General features: G+C 36.0%; 1 protein-coding gene across 8 annotated transcripts in view; it reads left to right on the top strand.

Moving 5' to 3' along the window:
• SIK3 (SIK family kinase 3) overlaps positions 1-25,519 on the top strand; it is a 306,246-nt gene that overhangs the window by 174,554 nt on the left and 106,173 nt on the right. For all 8 annotated transcript variants that reach the window (XM_037841544.1, XM_037841541.1, XM_037841547.1 and 5 more), the window contains exons 2-3: positions 3,275-3,391; positions 6,592-6,655. In XM_037841544.1, coding sequence (XP_037697472.1) covers positions 3,275-3,391; positions 6,592-6,655 — 181 coding nt within the window. The remainder of the gene's footprint in view (positions 1-3,274; positions 3,392-6,591; positions 6,656-25,519) is intronic.

Below are 25,519 nucleotides of genomic sequence, written 5' to 3'. Positions count from 1 at the left end.
GAAAATATCTGGAGTGGGAAAATTCTTGAGGACTTCTGCAATCTGTATCTATTTAGCAACATATTTGATAGAATTTCAAAGCCCTGTTTAATTAATATTAGAATATCAATTCACAAAATGCTTTCTGCAGGATAAAAGTATTTTCTGTAGAGCAGGCAAACTTAGGAAAAATATGGTCTTTTGGTATTGTGTTGGAAGTTTCCTTCTTTATTTGTTATAATCTTCATATTTAGGTACAAGTTTCCCAGCCCTAATCTAAACAGATTCTTTGAGGGCTTGCCATTTTTTTACCCACCTATTTCCCTTTTGCTCTAAACACATTTAATTTCTCAAGAAACTAGTGTGTACTTTAAGCTAAAACCATTATTATACAGCCTGCAGTAATCTAGCTGTGAAATTTCATATTCATTCCTTTGTTCAGGTATCCTGAAAATAGTCCTGTCTGCTTGCCAACCACCTGCCCTCAAACTTGGTAGATTCTCTGTTTCATTGACATATTTCAGCTTTTTAGAAAATCCCCGCTTTCCAGTTTGCAGCTAAGGTAGTAGCTGAGAGCTCATCTAGGAAGTTGCCTTTGCCTTTAAATGATTCTCTCTGGGAGTTGTGCCGTTGCCAAGTAGCACAGGGTTCCTTCTCTCTAATGTTATCTACTTGGTAGAGATGGCAGAGGAGCCTGGCCTGCTGTGAACAAGTAGACCACTTTCTCTCTGGCCTGACCCTCTGGGTCATGTCTTGCTGTGGGTTCCATCCTGTGGCTCTGTGTGGCTCTCCTGAATGGTATGCATTTTTTTCCAGCTTTCTTCCTTTCCTCTTCTTCCCACATCAGCTGGCAGCAGACGGTTGGTTCTGAATGCTGCCCACAAATTATAAGCTGTTTTACTTCTTGGCCCCTCACCTTGCCCCTTGAGTAAGGAATCGATATGTTTCAGATCCAGGATTATGTTGCTTAGTGAAGCAAATCTAATCTTTGCTAAGGAATGCCTAAAATTTAAGGCTTAATTCCAGAAAAACCAAAATAGTAGCAACAAAAGTATCAGTAATTAGTGTACATTGTGTATTTACCATGTGCCAGGCATATACTAAGCAGAAATTGCATGCATTAATTTAGTTAATCCCCAATAACCTTTTGAAGTAGTGCCTATTGTTGCTGTCATTTTATAAGTAAGGAGACACAGAAAACTTAAATAACTTGCTCAAGGTTACACATTAAGGGGAAGGTCCAAGATTTTGAACCCAGCAGCTTGACTCCAGACTCCTTGATTTTGACCACTGTATTCAGCTGCTAGGCAGAGATTTCTCATGAAATCTTAAATCTCACTCTAGTATTTTATTTGAAGTATCCCTGTATCCACCTCCTACGAACAAATTCTAATTAATGCAATTTTCCCTGGAAAGATAAGAAAATATTTCATAATACAGGAATAACTCTTTGACCATACTCCCTTTATGTGAAGTTACATATACTTGTTAGAAAATGTAAAATTGCATCTGTATTATACTTTTATCTTTATTAAATTAACAAATATTTATTAAGTGTAAGGTATATGTTGTAAGATCTAAGCCAACTTTGTTCTCATAGATTATTAGATTTGGTTTTCTCTTTACCTTTATGATGGTCCTAATGCCTTGGAATGCAAATGATATTCTGGGGCTGTCCCCTGTGGATCAGGGAGGCCCTGTTGTATGACACCCCTAATTACAGTGTGGCCCAGTATGCCCTTGAGGATGAAAAAAAGTGGAAAAAAAAAAAAAAGGTCCATTGCCTTGAAGGTCCCATCCCTGCTCTGTCTCCCTTAAATTACTTTGTACATGCCACCAGTTAGTAGGGAGTAGGTAAAGGTGTGGGATTTCAGGCCCAGCCCTTGGACAGTTGATTCCCCCTGTTGTTAAGATCAACAAATCCAAGCAGTACTTCCCCAACTTTTGCACATCATGGCCACATGGAAAATGATATTTTCCCTGGGGTAAACAAATGAGGTTGCTGGAGGCTGGAGGTGGTTGAGTCCCACCTACCCATGGCCTTGGACACACCTGTGCCCATTTCTAGCATACCGGTCAGGATGCTCCACTATGGGTATATGTTGGGAAGTTTCTAAGTTTGTTATTTATATGAAACCACTCTGTAAGTGACAGTGTGCCATTCACATGTAAGATTTTATTAATAATTAATTAATAATTTTGTCCTCATTTTTCTAATCATCTGTCTATGGATAGAGGGAGTGTGAGCCTCAAGGTTTTCACAATCACACAGTCACACCATGTAAGCTACGTAGTTATACAGTCATCTTCAAGAATCAAGGTTACTGGGTTGCAGTTCAACACTTTCAGGTATTTCTTTTTAGCTATTCCAATGCACTAAAAGCTAGAAAGGATTAGATTTAGTAGATTTTAAAAAGTCCCTCGACTTTCTTTCTGCTTTAAAATGAACGTACTGCTGGGTATCTAATACCAATGGAGTAGACAAAATAGAAAGATATGTTTTATGCTGAAGCAGTAAAGATCTATATAGAAAGATCTTTACATTTTTGTAGCATATCGTTAAGAAATTGGCTTTAGAGCCAGACTACCTGGGCTTCAATTCTGGATCTGCCGCATATGGTATACCTATAAATTATTTAATCTTGGGTGAATTAGTCTTTGGGTACTTCAGTTTCCTTATTTGTAAAACAAGGCTAATAATAATATGGGGTTGTTTTAAGATTTAAATGAGCCAGTACTTGTAGAGTACTAAGAATTATGCCTGGTATCTTGTAAACATTCAGTATATGGTGCTGCTTTTGCTGCCACCATGCCATCACCACCGTCATGATTTCTGCTAATGTTATTGAGTTATTCAGGCATCTAGTGAGATATGAAAAAGCCCTGTGAAATTTCTGGCAGACTCTTACTAAAGCATCTTGTTTTTATGATATAAGATTCTTGTCTTAATGACAGGCCCTATATACTGGTTTCTATACTGAAGGATGTTCTGACCCAGGCTGTAACCACATCTATGAAGTAGTTAAATGTTTTGTCATGGAATTTTATGCAAGAGTGATTTAAGAAATGGCAGAAGACCCATTAGCTTTTGGAGTCTGTTCCTTTGAGACCAACTTGCTAGGAATCCATTTCTGTCTTTTTAAAAGAGCAAATTCATTTTCCTCATTGGTAGTCTGTAAACAAAATACTGGCAGCTTGTATTTTGTGGAATATAATGCTTTAAAGTGGATTTAATTTTCCTGAATAAACAGCTTTTAATAATGCATCAGAGTAAATTTGTTTTTTCTATTGTCAGGTTGCTATCAAGATCATAGATAAAACCCAGCTGGATGAAGAAAACCTGAAGAAGATTTTCCGGGAAGTTCAAATTATGAAGATGCTTTGCCACCCCCATATTATCAGGCTCTACCAGGTAGGATTACCAATATTGTATAGCTATAAAGAGCCCCAAATGATCAGTTGTATCTGTAGCTACCTTTGAAAAATAGATGGGTGGGTGAATATCTGTGTTTTTTTGTCTGTATGTTCATATGTTCATATTAACTATTTTCCCCATCCTTCTTCCCTCCCCGCCCCCACCCAGTTCTTAGTATTCTCATGTTTCCCATGGCTACTTACTAGTAAGATCTGCCTTATCCAGGTAGGCCTTTTTACATTTGTTCATTAAAACTTGTACTCCATTGTTAGTGAGAATTACAAAAAAAAAAAAAAAAAAAAAAAAAAAAAATTATTCAGAAGATGATGAGAACTTTGTTACTTTATTTGGGTCAGAATCCTAAAACAGGTTGGGAAACCCAAAAGAAACAGACAATTTTGCGAGGTGAAAATCTAGAGATGAATATAACGTTATTTAAATATGAATTTCTGTGATCATGCTATGAATTTTTATGGCAAAGGATATTTTAATTATGGCTTCTTGCATCAATCAAACCTACCTCTTTCTAATTCTGGTAGGATCCTGGACTTAGTTTTTTGAGGTAGTATTTCATTATTTTGATAAGCAAGAGTCAGATTATATATAGTGGGAGAGATTTCTATTCTAGTTTTTTTACCGTCCCAAGCAACATGTGTACTTTATGCCATCATCAAAATGATTCCCCAGCTTTAATGCAAAAGCAGTAAACCTGATGGCTGGAATTTCAAGCCAGATAGGAAGGGAGGACCTTGCCTTAGCAGCAGGCTGGTGAAAGACGTATTTTGGGAGAGATGGGGATTTGGAGTGCTTCTCAGATTGCAGTGTGTTGGCAGCCATGGGCTCTCCCTCTGTACGGGGCCAGTCCTTTTCACTGCTTGCTGTCAGAGCAGGCATCACCTAGTTCTGAAGGAAGTGGCCACCCACTCGGTTCATTTGCTGCTGTTAGTCTGCAATAAATGATTTAACTGGCCCAGACACAGGACAGTGTGTAAGAGTGGAGGAAGCACATCCAAGGCACAATAAAGCAAGCTTTCATCTATTTTATAGAAATGAAGGCATGTTGTGACATTAGTACATATGGTTAAGGCTACAGCTGTAGCGCCCTTCTCTGGCATCAACTGCTCACATGCGTGAAATGAATTAGGTCAGTGAGAACAGACCTGTTAAAATTTATCAGACCAAATTGTATTGAACCACACCCACATTCTGCCCCAGAAGCAAACCTCTGAAAGCATCCTGAGGTTGCCTAAAGACCTATCTGCAAACTCACAGGTGTCTAACCTTGGCTTCCTTACTATCCTGATAGACTGAGTAAAACTTCTTGACCTTACATTTAAAAAAAAAAAAATTTAAATAAATGTAGGACTTAGACTGACCTTTTTTCAGGAGGTTAGCTTGTATGTATTAACCTTATAACTGAATTCAACAAGTTTACCTATCTCACCCAAGATTTCATTAGACTATTTCCTTTGGAAATAAGAATTTCCATTCTTCCAGCCCTGACTTTGAACAATACCCTCTTTAAAGCTTTAATTTTATTCTTTGGTAGCTGGTATTGATAATGGGAGAGCCTGAGATGCCAAGGTTAAGGGCCGTCAAATTGTGTTCATGTCAGATAGTTTTCAGGTCATATGCTGAAGCTTTAGTCTTCTCAGGTTTATAGAGTGAATAAATAGAGGTAACTGTATAGGAAACAACAGTTTTTGAACTCCTGAAAAGTTTAATAGTAAAAGAACATTTGTCGTCAATAAAAGGCTTGAAGGTACAAAGGAGATATACCATATGATATTTATTATTTTATTTTTTCCAAACACCTGTGTAGGTGGTATAAAGCAACATATAGAGAGACTAGAAATAATACGTATGACAGACCAAAGGGCTGACATCACCAGCGACAGAGAACTTTTAAAATTCAAAAACAAGAAAAATAACAACACATTTATTGGCTTGGAAAATTAATGTGCCCTGATACAATAGAGTACTATGAAGGTACTACATAGAAGAGATAGGTCTATTTTAGAATGCATAATACTATTAAATAGTATTAATATGGAAAGATATCCAAGAAAAAGTAACTGGGAAATAAATACATGTAACTATAAAGTATAGTCAAAGGCTAGAAGTGCACTGTCAGTGTGGTAGCTATGAGTACATGTGGCTATTGAGTACCTGAAATGTGGCTAGAATAACTGAGAAAGTGAACTTTTAATTTAATTTTAATTAAAAAACTGAAGCAGTATACAGGTTTTTTTAAATTGTTAAAATGATAATATTTGGCTATTTTGGGTTAAATAAAATATATTATTAGAATTAATTCCACCTTTTCTGTCTACTTTTTAAATAAGACTATTAGAAAATTTTGAATTACATATGTGGCTCACAAGGCATTTCTCTTGGACAACTCTGCTCTAGAAGGATGTACAAGAAACTATTAATACTATTGCCTCTGGGAGTGAGATGGAGGGAGTGGGAAGAGGGAAACTTGTGGACTTTTCTTTATGTACTCAGGTGTTTAAAGTGTTCACAATAAGCATATGTTACTATTAAAAAATATTTAAAGAAAAAGCTAAAGAAGAAAGGACTGACAACAAACTTAGAGGAAAAAACAAAGTGATAAAATAGCGACCAAATCAAAATACAAATGAATAGTTTATGTTACTTGAAAGGTTGGGTAATTTAAATTATTGTTGCCATTTTTTAATAAAGGGACAGTGGACAGGAAAGTTGTTCCATTAAAAAAAATAGCCATATATGATTTCTGTGTGTTTCTTAAGTGATTCCCGTTATTTGCCCTAAGGCTTTCTTTCTCGTTTTTTTTTTTTTTTTGGCAGGAGTGGGGGGGGCATCTTTGAGATTCAAGTAATTGGTGTTGAATGTGAATTTTAAATTTTGTTTCTTGGCAACTTCATTGCTTCTTAGTTTTTAGAGCTGAAGAGATTGCAGACACCTCAGGAAAGAACAAAAGAACTGTCTCATGCAGTAAATGTTCCCTAGCTTTAAGAATTTGAAGGAATGCCTGTTTTTCCCCTTTCTTTTTAATAACATTTATATCTGTTCTCCCCTCAAATATTTTAAATTTCCTTTAAGTGGTAATGGTTATTAATATTTCAAATGACAAAGGAGGAGTCATTAGTTTCTCTTCCTGTATCAGCCTGTCATTTGTGTCACTGTCTGTCATTTTCCTGCCTTTGCACCAGGTTATGGAGACAGAACGGATGATTTATCTGGTGACAGAATATGCTAGTGGAGGGGAAATATTTGGTAAGTACTTTACTGCATTCTTTAAACAGCTATTGAGCCCGCTATGGTAAACCTAAAATAGCTGTTCACAGCCTTTGTCTTTTGAGCAGCTGTCACTTGATGCTGTCCTTCAGTCCTGTCATGTGTTATTCAACAAGTAATTTTTATTTTTCTTTAGTTCACCTAGGAAAATCCCTATACCATCTTTATGTTTCCTCAGCAAAGATATTTCATCTATTTCAATTAGATGTTGACAGTTGGGATTAAATGTCTCCAAAAAAAAAAAAAAATACCTCTTCTGAATCTGCTGCTGGGTGTTGGGGTCTTCCTAATACCAGGTTCTGATTGAGGTTACCAAGTGCAGCAACACTTCCAGACCACTGCTTGTGTGGGCCACTGTTGTGTGAGAAAGAGCCACTTAGAGAAAACATTCTCACCCTAATGCATTTTCTGAACTTTGCTTAAATATAACATGTAACTGTATTCCTCAACACGTGTTCACAGTTCCCCTTGATGATGATTCTTGTAATTCGGAGGTTTTGCCTTCAGTAGCTTTTATTTTTTCTTTTCCTCTCTCACACTTAGCTTTAGCACAACATCAGAAATAAGCAGGAGAATTTGTTACCAGGAAAGCTGACTTTTCGAGGTCAGGCCCCCCCCCAATTTTTTTTTTTTTTTTGTAACAGTGATAAGTGGAGCCAAGTAAAACTTTCAAATCTAGATTGATATATATGTCTTTATATTTATTTTTTTGTAACTAAATACAAAGAAAAGTTTCTTTTTATAATTTAGGTTTATCTAGTTTCTTTACTTTTTGGATTTTGTTTTGGTTTAAATCTGTAAGATAAGAATTTTTTATTAATTAAAAATATATTTGAAAGTATGGAATCACTTTTAAAGTGGAATCTTCTTCTTATGGCTGGCCAGTTGTAGCATCATGGATTTTTTGTGTGTTGAAACTTACCCTGGTAATCTTATGTTTTTTTGGTGTCTAACCATCTTCAGGATAATTGCTAGACCTTTTTAAAGGCAGTATTATCATTTATTAATTTTATCTTTAATTGGTTTCATAATATATTTATTTTATGTAAGTCTGATGGTGATGGAATGAAATTTATAATCAGCATTTAACGTTGGATGAGACAATTTATTTCAAAGAAATGGAACCATTTGGCTTTGTATAACATTTTATGTCCATTACTTTGTATAACATTGTATGTCAAGAAGGGAATAATAGACTTTTAAATTAAATCATTGCAGCTTTATTGAACAATGTCAAAAGAGGTGGAATACTCCTTTTACTAGTAAGAAGACTTGAATTCCATTGGGGTTAACCACTGTACCTAGTAAGTGGTATAGTCAACATCTGAGCCCATGCCTTATCTCACTCCAAGCTTGGGGATCTTAACCACTACCTTATACTCACCACTGAAAAAAAAAAAATGGGGTTCTGCTTTTAGTAGTAGATGTTTTTGTACTGGCTCTGAGATAGATAAATATGGTGATAGGAAATTATAATACATTCATTTAAGTCTGTATGCCAGTGGCCATTCCGTTGTGAGAACCCAGGGACCCTGAAGTAGCTCCTTAGCAAGGAAAATGAAAGAAAGTATTTTTTTATTGTTATTTTTTCTCTGTCATTTGTCTCATTACTTTCTATGACCTTCAGTCCATTCCGTTAGGTGTTTATTTCCATATGGGCCTGGTGTGTTTTAAGTACAGAATCTGCCCATTTTGTCTTTGATCTGCCTGGTGTTGGTTTGTGACTTAAAATAAGCTGGTTTGTGGTATATTGTCCATCACCTTTCCCTTTATCCTTGGGCTATCTTTTCTTAGGATAGGGAGTTATTTGTAGAGTGACAGTCATCCCAGTTGATGCTTTATAGCTGCATGTGACCTACAGTCACCACAGACAGAAAGTTCTTTTTCCTTGTCCTCTTTGTATTGTTTTTTCTTGCCTCGAATAACATGTCAATATATTCTCTTTAAGAACAATATTTTAAAATATTTTTTAAATTTCTTTATTTATTTGACACTTGATTCCTACTAATGCTGTTTTTCATATGAGTAACTTTACGCTTAACTTTTTATTAGCACAATACAGTAAGTCTCCCATTTCATCTGCCTATCTTTATCTTGTGTATCAGGCCTTAGAGTAATGATAGTTATAACAAAGAGACGCCAAAATGTTTATCAGAGAAGATAAACATATTTCTCACTCACATAACTGTGCAGTGCTCTCCTCCGTGTGATCTTCCATGTGGGCTCACATTGACGCTGCTATTTTCAAAACATAGCTTCCAGGATCATTCCAGTAGTCTTCAATCTAGCCAGTCTGAAGGGAGGAGCTGTGGAAGTCTAAGCCTTTTAAGCAGATGAGGTGAAGTCATGTCACTTCTCACATCTTGGCAAGAACTTGGTCACAGGTTACTTACCGCTGCAAGAGAGGCTAAGAAATGTAATCCTTTCTTGCACAGCTAGATCCAGTTATTACTGTGTGAAGTTGAGCAGTGCGCATGTTGTTTCTTTCTGGCATCCCTCCATGTGCTTTTTTCCTGCGTTGTCTGGACCTCTTTCTCCTGGTGTGCTGCCTGCTTGTGGGGGTGAAATGGGGGGTAGTCTCACACCCGGAGCTTCTTGGGGCCAGGCCATGCTCAGGACAACCTCAGGAAGCATCTGTTAGCCAGGGATGACCAGGTATTAGCACTTATTGTGGGTTACTCTCATGTGGTCAGCACTTTAATCCTCATCCTCATCAGGAATAGCCGACATTTGTTGTTCCCTGGTTAGGAGGCAGGAACTGTGCAAAGTGCCTTTACATAATTATCTCCATAGTAGACTTTTAATATTTATGATATTTTTATGTTAGTCATATGTCCTGGGGAGGCTGACTCTATTAAGACATTTTTTCACTCCATGAGCTCATGTTAAAGTAGAAACGTCAGACATAGAGATAAACATTACGTTGAGCACAGGAACTGAAACTGTAGAACTATAGGTAAAACAGTAGTACAGTTGGCAATGAGGTTGTCTCTTGGATGATATCAGGGATAACTTCTGAAGGGCATGGTTGTATGGAAATCCATGAACTAGAAAATAGAAGCATGGTAGAGAACATATAGAAAGAGAGAACTAGCAATCATGACATTAGGGGAATGTCCTGTGGCCTGGCATGCCCTGCAGATGTTAACAATGAAACTGTTAATTTGGATCACAAATATACACAAAAGCAAATGGACAACTTGCACTTTCTAGACACCTTTTTAGAAATTGTATTCTATAGAAAAGCAAAATATCTCCCAAATCCTTGAGCTAAAAGGACACTGATGATAAAGAAGCAATGGGAATCTTGAAAGAAAAGTGACCTTGTCATCTTAATGTTTATGATGATCAAGGAAACAAACTTGGGGCACATCAGATCTAAAGTACAGAAAAGATAACAATCCCCTGGGTATGGACTCAACCCTAAATCCTATATCCAGCAAAACTATTTTTTTAGAAATGAAGAGGAAGTAAAGACTTTCCCAGGTAAACAAAAATTGAGAGAACGTGTTGCTGGTAAATACACCTCACAAGAAATGTTACAGGAAGTTTTTCAGACTGAAAGCAAATGACCCCACATGGTAATTTGAATCTGTATGCAAAAAAAGAACACTGATAAAGGTAATTGTGTAATAATAAAAAGACACTAGAAATGTATAATTCTTTTTTTTTCCTTTAAATGTTTTAAAATGCAATTGTAAAAATAATGTGTATATAATGCATTATTGGACTTAAAACATGTGGAAATGTACTAAGTGTAATGTAATTTCCAGTAATAGCACAAAGGTGATGGGTAGGCACAAACTGGTGTTCGGCTAAAAGAATGACTAAAGATGGTAAAGTAATAATTATAACAATGTATGCTGGGTTTGTAATGTTAATAGATGGAGTATGTCTAACATGTAATACCACATAAAGGGAAAAATGGGAATGGAGCTACACAGATTAACATTCTGTATATATTACTGGAATTAAACTAGTATAAATTGTAAGCTGATTTGCATAAGTTAAGATGTAAATGGTAAACCCAAGAGCAGTCACTAAAAATATAATTCAAAAAATATAGTGAAAAAGTCATTAAATAAATTAAATGGCTATTGTAGAAAGTATTCAAAAGAAACCAGTGAGGGAAGAATAGAAGAACAAAAAAGACATGAGACATTTAGACAATAGAAAGTAGGATGTCAGATTAAGTCCAATTATATCAATAATAACATTATGTGAATGGATTCAATAATCCAATAAAAAGACAGCAATTGTCAGATTGGATTAAAAAAACATGATCCAACGATATGTTGTCAACAGGAGACATACTTGAGATTTGGAGATACAAATAGATTGGAAGTAAAAAAATGGAAAAAGATATTAAACATCAACCACAAGAAAACTGGAGTGGCTATACTAATGTCAGACAAATAGACTTTTAATCAAAAAAATGTTATTATAGATTAAGGGTGACACTTTGTAATGATAATGGGTCGAACTGTCAGGAAGAGATAACAGTAATAAACATATATGCACCTAATAACAGTACCAAAAAACATAAAGCAAAAACTGACAGAAAGGAAGGGAGAAATAGATAATTCAAAATAGTACTTGGAGACTTCAGTACTTACTTTCAATAATGGATAGAACAGACACAAGAGCAACAAAGAAATAGAAGACTGCAACAAAATTATAAACCAACTAGACTTAACATATCTTTAGAAAACTCCACCCAACAACAGATAATATATTCTTCTTAAGTGCATACGGAATATTCTCCAGGCTAGACCATATGCTCGTCCACAGAATAAACCTAGATAAATGTAAAAGAAGAGAAATAATACAAAGTTTGTTCTTCAGCAACAGTGGAATAAAATTAGAAATCAATAGCATGTAAAATTTTGAGAAAGTCACAAATGTGTGGGAATTAAACAACACACTCCTAAACAACCAATGCATCAAAAAAGAAAGGGAAAGCAGAAAATACTCTGAGGTGAATGAAAATGAAGATAAAATATAATCAAATGTGATTGGGAAAGCCATGTGGATCACACTCCCCTTTATCCAGTGTATGGATGGATGAGTAGAAAAACAGGGGCAAAAAAAAAAAAAGCACCCAGTGTTCTTTTTTACTTCAATTGTTCTTTTTCACTTTAATTTTTATTCTTATTACTTTTGTGTGTGTGGTAATGAAAATGTTCAAAAATTAATTTTGGTGATGGACGCACAGCTATATGGTGGTACTGTGAACAGTTGTACACTTTGTATGACTGTATGGTATGTGAATATATCTCAATAAAATTGAATTATTAAAAAAATAATCAAAACTTATTGGATGCATCTAAAGCAGTAAATAGAGGGAAATTTATAGCTGTAAATGCCTATATTAAGACAGAAGAAAGATATCAAATCAATGCCTTAACTTTCCACCTTAAGGCACTGGAAAAAGAAATGCAAATTAGACGTAAAGGAAGCAGAAGGAAGAAAATAATAAAGATTAAAGCAGAAAGTAATAAAATGGAGAATAGAAAAAACACAGAGAAAATCAGTGATGGCAAAAGCAGATTCTTAAAAAGATCAACAAAATTGCCAAACCTTTAGCTTGATTGATCAAGGGAGAAAAAAACAAGAAACCAGAGAAGACTCAAATTACTCAACTTGTAAATGAAAGAAGAGACATTACTACTGACCATACAAAAATAAAAAGGATTATAAAAGAATACTATGAACAATTGTATGCTAACAAATTAGATCATTTAGATGAATAGAAAATTCGTAGAAAGACACCAACTACTAAACCTGACTCAAGAAAAAGTAGAAAATTTGAATAGACCTATAACAAATGAAGAGTTTGAAATTATAGTAAAAAAACAAAAAACAAAAACAAAAAAACTACCCACAGAGAAAAGCCTAGGCCACGATGGATTCACTACTGAATTCTACAATTTAAAGAAGAATTAATACCAATTCTTCACAAACTCTTCTAAGAAACAGGGGAGGAGGGAATGCATAACAATTCATTCTATGAGACCGTTATTTTCCTGATACCAAAACCAGAAAAAGATATCACAATAAAAGAAAACAACAGACCTTTATCTGTTATGGATATGGATGCAGAGATCCTCAACAAACTGAATTCAGCCACTCGGATTATACACCAAAAGAATTATACACCATGACAAGTGGGATGTACCCCAGGAGTACAAGGTTGGTTCAACATCCAAAAATCAATTAACATAATGCATCATAGCAATAGAATAAAAAACAATGATCACGTGATCATTTCAATAGTCACAGAAAACGAATTTGACAAAATTCAACACCTTTTCATGATAAAAACATTCAACAAACCAAGAATAAAAAAGCAACCTGATAAGTAGCATCTACAAAATCTCACAGCTACCATTTTATTTAATGGTGAAAGGCTTTTCGCTTAAGATCAAGAGTAAGACGAGGTTGTCTGCTCTCACCACTTCTATTCAGCATTGTAGTAGAGGTTCTAGCCAAGGAATTTAGGTATTAAAGGCATCCAGATCAGAAAGGAAGAAGTAAAACTATCTCTATTTCAGATGATACAATTTTGTGTCTAGAAATTCCTAAGAAAACCACTTAAAAGCTATTAGAACTAATAGTCAAGTTCAGGAAGGTTGAGGGTGCAAGATCAATATACAATTGTTTCTCTACACTTACAGTGAACAATCTGAATATAAAATAATTACATTCACAATAGCATCAAAAAGAATACTTAAGAATAAACTTTTAAAAAGCATAAAATTTATACTCCAACAACTACAAAACATTGTTGGAAGAAGCTAAAGAAGACTGAAATAAATTGGAAAAGTATCCCATATTCATAGATTGGAAGACTTAACATTGTTAAGATGGCACTGCTCTTCAAACTGATCTGCAAATTCAATGCAATCTCCATCAAATCGTAACTGACTTATTTGTAGAAATTGACAAGCTGATTCTAAAATTCATATGGAATTCCAAGGAACCCCAAATAACCAAAACAGTCTTGAAAAAAGAAGAACAAAGGAGGATTCACACGTCCTGGTTTTCAAAACTGACTATAAAGCAACAATAATCAAGACGGTGTGATACTGGCACAAAGGGTAGACAATGCAGTAGACTTGAAAGTCCAGAAATAAATCCTTACATTTATGGTGAACTAGTTTTCAACAAGGGTGCCAAGACCATCCAGTAAGGAAAGAATAGTCTTTTCAACAAGTGGTGCTGAGAACAACTGTGTAACTGCATGCAAATGAATGAATTTGGACTGTTACCTCACACCATATACAAAAATTAACTCCAAATAGATGAAAGATGAAAATGTAAAAGCAAAACTATAAAACCCTTAGAAGAAAATTTGACAATGTCTTCATAACCTTGTATTTGGCAAAGGATTCTTAGACATGACACCAAGAGATGAATAACAAAAGAAAAAATAAATTGGACTTCATCACATTTAAACACTTTTGTGTTTCAAGGGACATCATTAAGAAAGTGTAAAAATAAATCACAAAATGGGAGAAAGTTGTAAATCATGTCTCTGAAAAGGGACTTGTATCCAGAATATGTAAAGAACTTTATAACTTTATAACTCAATAATAAAAAGACAAATAACTTCAAAAGGGGCCAAGGATCCAAAAAAAGTTCTTCAGGGAAGATATAAAATGGCCAAAAGCACATGAAAAGATGCTCCATATCATTTGTAGTGAGGGAAATATAAATCAAAAGCATAATTAGTTACCACTTCACACTCATTAGGATAGCAAAATCAAAAAGTCAGATAACAAAAAGTGTTGGCAAGGATCCAGGGAAATCAGAACCTTCATACCCTGCTGATGGGAATGTAAAATGATGCAACTGCTTTGGAAAACAGTCTCAAGTTCCTCAAATAGTTAAACACAGAGTTACCATATGGCCCAGCACTTCCACCCCTAGGTATATACCCAAGAGAAATGAAAACATATGTACACGCAAAAACTTGTATATGAATATTCATAGCAGCATTATACATAATAGGCAAAAAGTGGAAACATTCCAAATGTCCAGCAACTGAAAAATGGATAAACAAAATGTGATAAACCCACACAGTGGATTTGTATACGTGTCTACAACATGGATGGACCTTGAAAACATTGTTAAATGAAAAGAAGCTAGTAACAAAAGACCACATGATACATGATTCCCTTCATATGAAATGTCCAGAACAGGGAAATATAGAGACAGAAAGTAGATTAGCCAGGTGTCGCCTGGCCCTCTTTGTGTCACTCTGTGGGAATTGGGGCTTGGGAAATTGAACCAAATGTGTGATGACCATGCTGCTTGCTACCCTGTGAGTAATAGAATCCTTTTAAGTAATAGAGCCCTTTGTTTTTGAACCAGGGGTCTCATGTCTTCTGCCTGCATCCATGCAGTTGTGGCAGTTGAAATTGTTAGCTTGCAAGCAGAGTAAAATCTCAGACCCTTCACAGTACTTGATAAGCTTCAAGGGGGAGTTTTGTTTAAATATAAGACTTTATTGTAGGCTGAGGTTTAAGATTCAGTATCGAAGAGAATAAGGTTGACAATAATTGATATGGCTAGCCACTCCCTTGTTGGATCAATACGGCAAGATTTGTGAGGAATATGAAGTGATAGAGCTATGAGTGTAATTGGAGGGGATTATTAGCTTTGCACAAGAAAATTGTGAATGGAAGTAAGGTATTTCATACCTTTTGTCTAATGTTCTATTTGAAGCAGGACAAAGGTAAGGGTGTATCTAACTAGGGCTGCTGTGGGGTTAGTTTGCTAGGGCTGCTGTAACTAAGTATCACAAAATGGAAGGCTTAAAACAATAGAGATTTAGTTTTGAAGGCCCAGAAGTCTGAAATCAAGGTGTTGGCAGAGCAATGCTCCCCCTTACATCTTCAGAGAAGAATCTGTCCCATGCCTCTTTCCTGACCTCTTGTGATTTGCCAGCAATCCTTAGGTTTCAGTTTCTGCCCCACTCATCACATGGCCCTCCTCCCTCTGTCTTTGTCCAGATTTCCAGTTCTTAATCATTGGATTAAGGGCCCACCCTACTTGAGTGTGATCTAATTTTAACTTGCATAATCCCATCTGTAATGACCTTATTTCCAAATAAGGTCACATTCTGAGGCTATGGGGATTAGAATGTCAGCATACCATTTTGGAGGACACAATTCAATCCATAAAAGGGTGAGAGGATAGGGACCTGGATATGAATGGCAAAAGAAGATAACTGCTGGGAGGAGTGAGAAAGGGAGCTGATCAAGGAAGGACAACCAAAATAATTGATTAAAAGCCCTACAAATAGGAGACCATGAACTTGTTATTCTGTAACACAAGATTGAATGATTTTTTCACAGTGGTGCTCAACTACCTGTGTGTAGAATGGGAGAACAGAGAATTGGATTAAAGCAGTGTTTGGAGCTTATAGGACAAATGCAGATAGAAGAGACAGGTGGCAAGGGAATTGAAACCACCAGCAAGAAAATATTTAAATGGTTTAGGCTGAATTGGGGTGGGGGGGCAGTGCTCTTAAACACGAGGAATTTAAAAAAACTAGAGGTCGAGATGAAGTTTAAAACACAAGTGTCTTTAGCATAAGAAGGTCAGCGAGATAAACATCTAAAACTGCACTGCTCAGCCCAATTCAGTAGCTACTAGGCATATGTAGCTATTGCATTTTTTAAATGAAGCTAGTGCAACTGAGGAAGTGAGTCTCTAGTTTAATATTTAATTTAAATTTTAAAACAGAGGCAGTGTAAAATATTTTTTCCTTAAACACAATTCTATTATTTTGCCATAACTACATTCACTGAACTGTTGACAAGTTTGCATATGAATTGTGATGTCCTATAAGTGTAAGGTACACACTGGATTTTGAAGACTTAGAATGAAAAAAAGAAGGTAAAATACCTCATTGATAATTTTTATAATTATTACATGTTGAAGCTATTACGTTTTTAATATATTGGATTAACAGATAAATTATTAAAATTAATTTTAAAAAGAGGAATTATAAAAAATCAAGTATAAAGACTTTTTTTCTGTGACTACTAGAAGATTTTAAATTACATATATATACATATTATATTTCCATTGGACATCACTGATCTAGAAGGTTATGATAAGATGGATGTTCTAGTTTGCTAATGCTGCCGGAATGCAAAACACCAGAGATGGATTGGCTTTTATGAAAGGGGGTTTATTTGGTTACACAGTTACAGTCTTAAGGCCATAAAGTGTCCAAGGTACAACATCAGCAATCGGGTACCTTCACTAGGAGGATGGCCAATGGTGTCTGGAAAACCTCTATTAGCTGGGAAGGCACGTGGCTGGTGTCTGCTCCAAAGTTCTGTTTTCAAAATGGCTTTCTCCCAGGACATTCCTCTCTAGGCTGCAGTTCCTCAAAAATGTCACTCTTAGTTGCTCTTGGAGTGTTTTTCCTCTCTTAGCTTCTCTGGAGCAAAAGTCTGCTTTCAACAGCTATCCTCAAACTGTGTTTTATCTGTAGCTCCTGTGCATTCTTCAAAGAGTCCCTCTTGGCTGTGGCTCCTCTTCAAAATGTCACTCACAGCTGCACTGAGTTCCTTCTGTTTGTCAGCCCATTTATATGGCTCCACTGATCAAGGCCCACCCTGAATGGGTGGGGCCATGCCTCCATGGAAATGTCTCATCAGAGCTATCACCTACAGTTGGGTGAGGCGCATTTCCATGCAAATCTAATCAGCACCAAAACGTCTGCCCCAGAAGGCTGCATCAAAGAATATGGCTTTTTCTGGGGGACATAATATATTCAAACCAGCACAGTGGAAGTCTGCCATTGGAGTTTAGGATTTCAGAGAGAGAGAAATCTCAAGAAAAGACAAGTCCAAGATGTGACCATGAGAAGAGGCTGAAATTTGGTGGAGTTATAGAGCACTGGAGAAAAAGAAGGTTCAAGGAACCATGATGCTAAGTTGTCAAGTAGGTTATCTTCATGGACATTGAAATTGCCTAGGGCTGACAGAATTTGGATGGAGCAGTAGACTGTGAACTAGATTTCATTATCTTTGATAAATGTGAAGGCAAGAGAGGTAGATGCCCAAGAGTATACTCCGGTAGTCTGAAGCTAGTGGGGGCCTTGAAGAGCTTACATTACTTCCTAATCCCTTGTGGAATGTTGTCTTTTTTCATCCTCCTTCTTCTTTGAGAAGCTCATAAAAGAATTGCTAGCCTCAGAGGAATTGGTTAGGGGGTTAATTATCAGTAGATGGTGTCAGGAACAAGATAAAAAAGCCCTGCTATCCTTCTTTGCCCTATTAGTTCCTACTCAACTTTCACAACCCATCTCAAATGTTATGCCCTCTGTGAACTCTGTCCTGATTTTGCTAGAAAGTTTATTGCCTTTTTCCTGTTAGCTTTGAACATACCTCTCCCACAGCACTTTTTATAGTAACTTTTTTGTATTTCTATTTTTATCATTTACTGAGATTAGACCAGGTAATTTAGGCTTTAGTCCCTGGATCTATAACTTTTTACTGGTTTGTGTTTTTTGTTTGTTTTGTTTTGTTTTGTTTTTGCTGAGATACTCCTCATCTTCCTGACATCTAAATGTTGGAGTGCTCTTGGATTCAGTCCTTGGATCTCATTTCCTCTTATATACATCCACTCCCTAGTTGATTTTATATGACCCCTTAAGCTCTTGGCTCCCAAATTTTAAATCTCCCACCCTAATCTCACTTCTGAACTCTAGATTTATATGTCCAATTGTTTTCTTGACATTTCTATTTGGATAGTGTGCCAGTTTGAATGTATTATGTCCCCCGGAAAAAGCCATATTCTTTGATGCAATCTTGTGGGGCAGACGTTTTAGTGCTGATTAGATTGGAATCCTTTGAGTGTTTCCATGGAGATGTGCCCCACCCAACTGTGGGTGATGACTCTGATTGGATAATTTCCATGGAGGTTTTACCCCACCCACTCAGGGTGGGTCTAAATTAAATCACTGGAGCCATGTAAATGAGCTGACAAACAGAAGGAACTCAGTGCAGCTGAGAGTGACATTTTGAAGAGGAGCTACAGCCAAGAGGGACACTTTGAAGAACGCACTGGAACTAAGAGAGGAGCTTCAGCTTACAGAGACATTTTGGAGACGACCTTTGAAAGCAGACTTTTGCTCTGGAGAAGCTAGGAGAGGACAAACACCCCAAGAACAACTGAGAGTGACATTTTTGAGGAACTGCAGCCTCGAGAGGAATGTTCTGGGAGAAAGCAATTTTGAACCCAGAACTTTGGAGCAGACACCAGCCACCTGCCATCCCAAATAACAGAGGTTTTCCAGACACCATTGGCCATCCTCCAGTGAGGGTACCTGATTGCTGATGTGTTATCATGTATACTTTATGGCCTTAAGACTGTAATTGTGTAACCAAATAAACCCCCTTTTATGAAAGCCAATCCATCTCTGGTGTTCTGCATTCTGGCAGCATTAGCAAACCAGAACAGATAGCATCTCAGTCTTAACATATGCAAAACTGAACTCTTGATTTCTACTTACTAACTTTGTCTTTTCACCAGTCTTACCTATCTCAGAATTGCAGCTCCATTCATCCAGTTGCTCTCACCGACAACTTAAATAAATCCTGCTTTATTTCTCTTTTTCTCTCATACTTCATGCCAAATCCATCAGAGGATCTTGGTTATTCTACCTTCAGAATGTATGCCAAATTTTATCACTTACCACTACTTCCACCCCTACCCATTTGTTCTAAACCACAATCATCTCTTGCCAAGATTACTACAGTAGCCTTTTTTTTTAAATGAAATTTTATTGAAATATATTCACATGCGATACAATCAAACAAAAAGTACAATAATTTTTCACAGTATCATCACCACAATCAACTTTTGAACATTTACGTTACTCCAAAAAATGAAAGTAAAAATAAGAATAAAATAAAAGTAAACAAGAACACCCAAAATATCCCGTACCCCTCCTCTCCCCCATTATTCATTTACTTTTTTTCCCCATCTTTCTACTCATCTGTCCATACACTGGATAAAGGGAGTGTGAGCCATAAGGTTTTCACAAACACACCATGTAAGCTATGTAGTTATACACATGTCTTCAAGAATCAAGGATACTGGATTGCATTTCAGCAGTTTCAGATATTCCCTTCTAATAAACTAAAAACTAAAAAGGGATATCTATATAATGTATAAGAGTAACCTTCAGAATGCCCTCTCGACTCCATTTGACATTTCTCAATCACTGAAACTTTATTTTGGTTCATTTCACTTCCCCCTTTTGGTCCAGAAGGCTTTCTCAATCCCATGATGCCAGGTCCAGGCTCATCCCTGGGGGTCACGTTCCATGTTACCAGAGAGACCTACACCCCTAGGAGTCAGGTCCCATGTAGGGGGGAGGGCAGTGAGTTTACCTACAGAGTTGGCATAGAGAGAGAGACCACATCTGAGCAACAAAAGAGGTTCTCTGGGGGTGACTCTCAGGCACAATTACAAATAGGCATAGCCTCTTTACTGCAGTAGCCTTTTAACCAGTCTCCCTGCATCTGCACTGACTGCCCCATTGCAGCTAGAGTATTTTAGAAAGGTAAATGGAATTTTACCATTTAAGCTACTTCCATTGGCTTCCCATGTTCTTCAGAATGAATCCAACATCCTTACTATGGCCTACAAAGCTCCATATAATCTAGTCTCTAGCTACCTCTCTGACCTTAGTCTCTAGTACTTTCCTCCTTTTTATATTGACATCTGTTTCCTGTTCATTAACCGCCTCCCCCCCAGTATATTTTCACTTTAAGGCCTTCATGTATTCCATTCCTTTGCCCGGAAATGCTCTTTTCCCAGATATCTACATGCTCTCTCCCACATTTCTTTCAGGTCTCTTATCAAATATTACTTCATTAGAGAGGTCTTTGCTTGCCATGCTATCTAAAATCTTACTCTTTCCGCTGGCCCACTACTTGGTATCCCCTTCTTTGCTTTATTTTGTTTTATTCTCATTTATTGTCTCACCTCACTAAACTGTAAGCTTCCTGAGAGTAAAGATGTCATCTTTTTTGACCCATGTATTTAGAATAGTGCTGGCAGAGGATCAGTGCTCAATAAATATTTATCAGTTGAATGAAAGATTAAGTAAACGAAAGAATGTCACTAGATTGTGCAGACTGTGGCACTTAAATCTTACCTGTGTCTTCATTATAAACATTGTTGGCACTCAGTAAATTTATTTCATGTATCACAATGAAATTCAACCAAGTCAAGAATGAAATTTTCACTTGATTTATTCCATAACATATTTTAGATAAATGAATTTTTTGCTTTAGTTTTTTGAGTAACTGTGAAGAGAAAGAGATATTGAAGATTATTAATGCTAAGCAGTGTAATAGGCTTCAATCAGTGGTTATTAAAAGAGCATTTATTACATACTCAAATGATGTATTGAAATGATTATTGCATACTGTTCAACAGTGTATTATAAAGGGGCAGCTGTGACATTATGGACCTGGTTAATTTTACAAACAAAAATGAGAAACTTACTAATTTTATCAACCACTAAACTCAAAATTTTAAACTTCCACAATATGACTTCCTCAGCTATACATCCCCAAACTTCCTATTGAAGACCATAAAGTCATAAATCCATCACTTCTGAACTTTATCAAGAAAAGTTTCCTGAATACAAGCAGAACTCATGGAAAATTAAAATAAATTTCTAATTTAACAGAAGTCTGTTGAAGTGTGTATTCTTGATTATGAACATTGTGAGTGCCTTAAAAATAATATTTCTTAATGGTGCCAACCTAGAACTTCTCACAAAGCATTAATTTATGATTGTGCTAAAGGACACTCAAAGTCTGACTAATAGGGCAGGGAATGGGAAAGGCTGAATTGCATAACCTTGTGTTCCAGATACATTATTTCATCTTGTGACCTTCTAGATGTTCAGGCACACTAACATTTATTGAACAAACTATTATGTGCTGTTGTTTTCCGTATTTCTCTTTCTTATTCATCACAACATTCTATATATCTTTGCAACCAAAATATTTATTTGCCTACTAAATTATTTACTCCCTTTGACTATAAAAACTTGCTATTTTCTAAGTTTTTATTGACAGAAGCAGATAACCATATCACTGAACTTCATTTAGTCACCCTGAATGAAAACAAATATCAGGCACAACATTGACATTTATGTTTGTCACCTGCCCAAGATGTATGGGTAAGCCACTTGTGCTTTGCACATAAAATCTTTCAGTTTGATGACTTCACCTTACTGCTAAATATCCATTCGTAGTTGTCTGTTCATCCTGTCAGTTATACCATGACATAAAAATAAATGCCCCAGAAAATGAGCCAGAAATTTTTCCTGTATTGAGTAGATAAAACTCCCAGGGGAATATTCTTGCTGGTTCCTTTATTAATATTTTTCCGGAGGGTTTTCTGAAGCTCTTTTTTTTTTTTTTAACCTGCTTTGGAATATGTACTTTCTCTAACAAAATGATGAAATAACTAGAAAATTTAACAGGTAAGCATAATACTTAGAATTCTGTTTTGCTTATATAAAGATTTTAAGCTCATATTTGGAATTAGTGCATTATTCTCTCAACTTTTATGTCCTGAAGATGTTTTCTGGGCTGGAGTGTGTGAGAGACAGAGAGAGAGTATGTGTGTATGAGAGAGAACTTTTAATTATAATTAAGAACTTTTAATTATAGACATTTTAAAACATATGTTAGAGGAAAGGGAATAGCATAATAATCCCCAGTGTACTCATCACCCAGTTTGACAGTTTTGATAGTTATCAATATTTTGATGTTTTTGTTTTATCCTTTCCCCCAAGTTTTCTTTTTTTTGATAAAGAATTTTAAAGAAAATTCAAGATATCACATAATTTCAATCATAAATACTTAATATTTTCCCTAATATATAAGGATTAAAAAAAAAACATTCGTGATGTCACAAATCCTGTCTTTTTCTGCATCCAGCTGTTAAACCCATACAGTAAATTCTTAATTTCAGATATTTTTAAGTGTTAGAATATATATGTGTAGCTTGTATATATTTCAGAAATTCTAATTATCTTTTGGAATATTCTTTTTATTCTCTCTATACATCTTTGTGTTTTCCTTAGTATATTGATCATTGTTATTTTGAAGTTCTTGTCTGCTGACTCTGATATCTGAAATCATCACTAGGTATACTTCCATTGACTGTAATCTCTTGATTATTGGTCACTTTTCTTGCTTTTTATTTGTCTAACAGTCTTTCACTGTATGCTGAATATTAAGGATGATATGTTGTAGAGACCCTGGATTATGTTACTGTGTTGAGTTTGTTCTGGCAGGCAGTTAAATGATAGGAAGATCACTTTGTTCCTGTCGAGGCTTGATTTTAGGCTTTGCTAGGGTGGTTCTTTTTTACTTTTGCTCTTACTCCTATGGTGTAGCTCCTGACTTCTAGGGTGCAGTCTTCTGGGGTCTCAGCTAAATGTCTATAGTGTTCGCCAGTGTCTCTCCTTTTAGGCTGAGCCATAACTCCACTATCTCCTGAGCACTGTATAGCTTCAGAAATTTTCTCTTTAGCTCTTGGCTTCCCAGAAGTTGCTTTTTGCTAAACATCCAAGAGTCTCGCTTTGCACATGTGCAGGTTGGGAGTTGGCCAAGGACCTGAGTGGAATTTCTATGCTAATTTTTGATGCTCTTTCTTTACTTCTGCCTTCTTCTGTGCTACCCTGCCACTCAAATTTTAGCTGCCTTAGAGGCCCCTAACTCTGATCTCTGTTTCCTTTATACTAGCCTGATTCTTGTTGCCTGGGCTCTCTTCCTTAGGCTATGGTGGTTTGGGGCAAATATAGGGCTCACCTTGTGTGCTTATTTTCTCTGAAAGATTGTGGCCCTTTTTTGGTTATTGTGCAATGTCTGCAAACAGTCCAACTTTTATAGATATTTAAAGTGGAAGAGTGAATACCAGTTACTCCATCGTAATCAAAGCTAAACTCCACAATGCCATTCTTACACCTAACAAAATAACAATAATTCCTTACAATAGCTACTGTTAGGGAATGTTTGTTTAGCTTTCCCCAGTTATCTCATGATCCAACAAAATCCACACATGTATTGAGTTGATACATGTCTTAGAATTTTTATAATCTGTAACATTTCTACCCCCATGGGCAAGTATGTTCGTTTTTTTCCATGCCATTTATATGTTGAAGAAACTGGGTTATTTGTCCTTTAAAACTTCCCACATTCTAGATTTGGTTGATCCTTGTGGTATTGTTTAAAATATTCCTCTAGATCGCTTTTTCTTGTGAACTAGTAGTTATATTTAGGGATTTGGTTAAGTACAAGTTCAGTTTTTTTTCCAGCAAGAATTCTTCATAGTTTTCTTATTGTATCACATCAAGAGGCAGATTATGTCTGTTTTTTCCTCTTTAGTGATATTTAGAATACTGTGTAGGTTTAGGTGTTTTTCACCTAATCCATCTCTTATAAAGGTTACCATAAACCTTTACCCTGATTTATTAACTACCTTTATTATTTAGTTGCCTAGATACTTATTTCATAGGAGTTGCAAAATGGTGATTTTCTAATTCTTTCATTCTTTCTACATTTACTACTTATAATTCTTCTGTAAAAAACTTTGCCTTATAAACTAAACTGTTTATAAACTACAGGAAAGGCAAAATAAATATGTGAGTCTTTTCCTTTATGTATCAGTTTTCAGAATACTGATTTGGTTCCCAGCAATCTTCAGCGGTAGCCAATGAAATTGATTTTATTTGTTTTATAATATCATTATAAACTCATGAATTTTAATATATTTGATGTTTCATTCTGTTGAGCTCATTATTCTTTTGATGCTCAATTCCACGTAGCCAGTGATAGCTTCTTCAAGTTGATTCCTGTGTCCTTTTGACATGACCCCAGTAGTCTCTAATAGCTTCCTTTCAGGCAAGATGTTCCAGGCTAATCTTGAGCATTTCCTGTCTCAGACCTGGAATTAGACATTTCTCCAAGAAGCTCTGGTTCCTTCAGGTGGAAAGTGGTATTCTGAGACATAGTCTGGGCTACTGGGTAATCATTGCTTATAGGCCTTTTAAAGAAGAGATCTAGGAAATATGTATATTTTTTTAGAGAGAAAAGTTAATCATGAGTTTATACTAACATTTCCAATTAAAACTTTTGATTCCAGAGTTTTATTTCTTGATTATATCTTTACATTTCTTTTCTCTTATGCTAAAAATTGTGTTTCCAATTGACTTGAATGTAATTACTTATATGAGCGAGCAAGGCAGAGAATTGATTCAAAACAATACCAATATTGGTAATTCAAAACAACTAAAAACAATTACCAATACCTCAAATAATGAAGAGATTACTGGTTCTTTTTTCTTTGGGATTTATCCCATTAAGGGTGCATAGGTAAGAGACTGTGTTTCCCCAGGGGAGTGAATCTCCCTGGCAACGTGGAATATGACTCCCGGGGAGGAATGTAGACCCGGCATCGTGGGATGGAGAACATCTTCTTGACCAAAAGGGGGATGTGAAAGGAAATGAAATAAGCTTCAGTGGCAGTGAGATTCCAAAACGAGCCGAGAGATCACTCTGGTGGGCACTCTTACGCACACTTTAGACAACCTTTTTTAGGTTCTAAAGAATTGGGGTAGCTGGTGGTGGATACCTGAAACTATTAAACTACAACCCAGAACCCATGAATCTCGAAGACAGTTGTATAAAAATGTAGCTTATGAGGGGTGACAGTGGGATTGGGAATGCCATAAGGACCAAACTCCACTTTGTCTAGTTTATGGATGGATGTGTAGAAAAGTAG

This window comes from Choloepus didactylus, chromosome 6 (genome assembly GCF_015220235.1).
Source record: "Choloepus didactylus isolate mChoDid1 chromosome 6, mChoDid1.pri, whole genome shotgun sequence".
In the NCBI taxonomy this organism is placed as follows: domain Eukaryota; kingdom Metazoa; phylum Chordata; class Mammalia; order Pilosa; family Megalonychidae; genus Choloepus; species Choloepus didactylus.
This window is presented reverse-complemented; position numbering and strand designations above follow the sequence as displayed.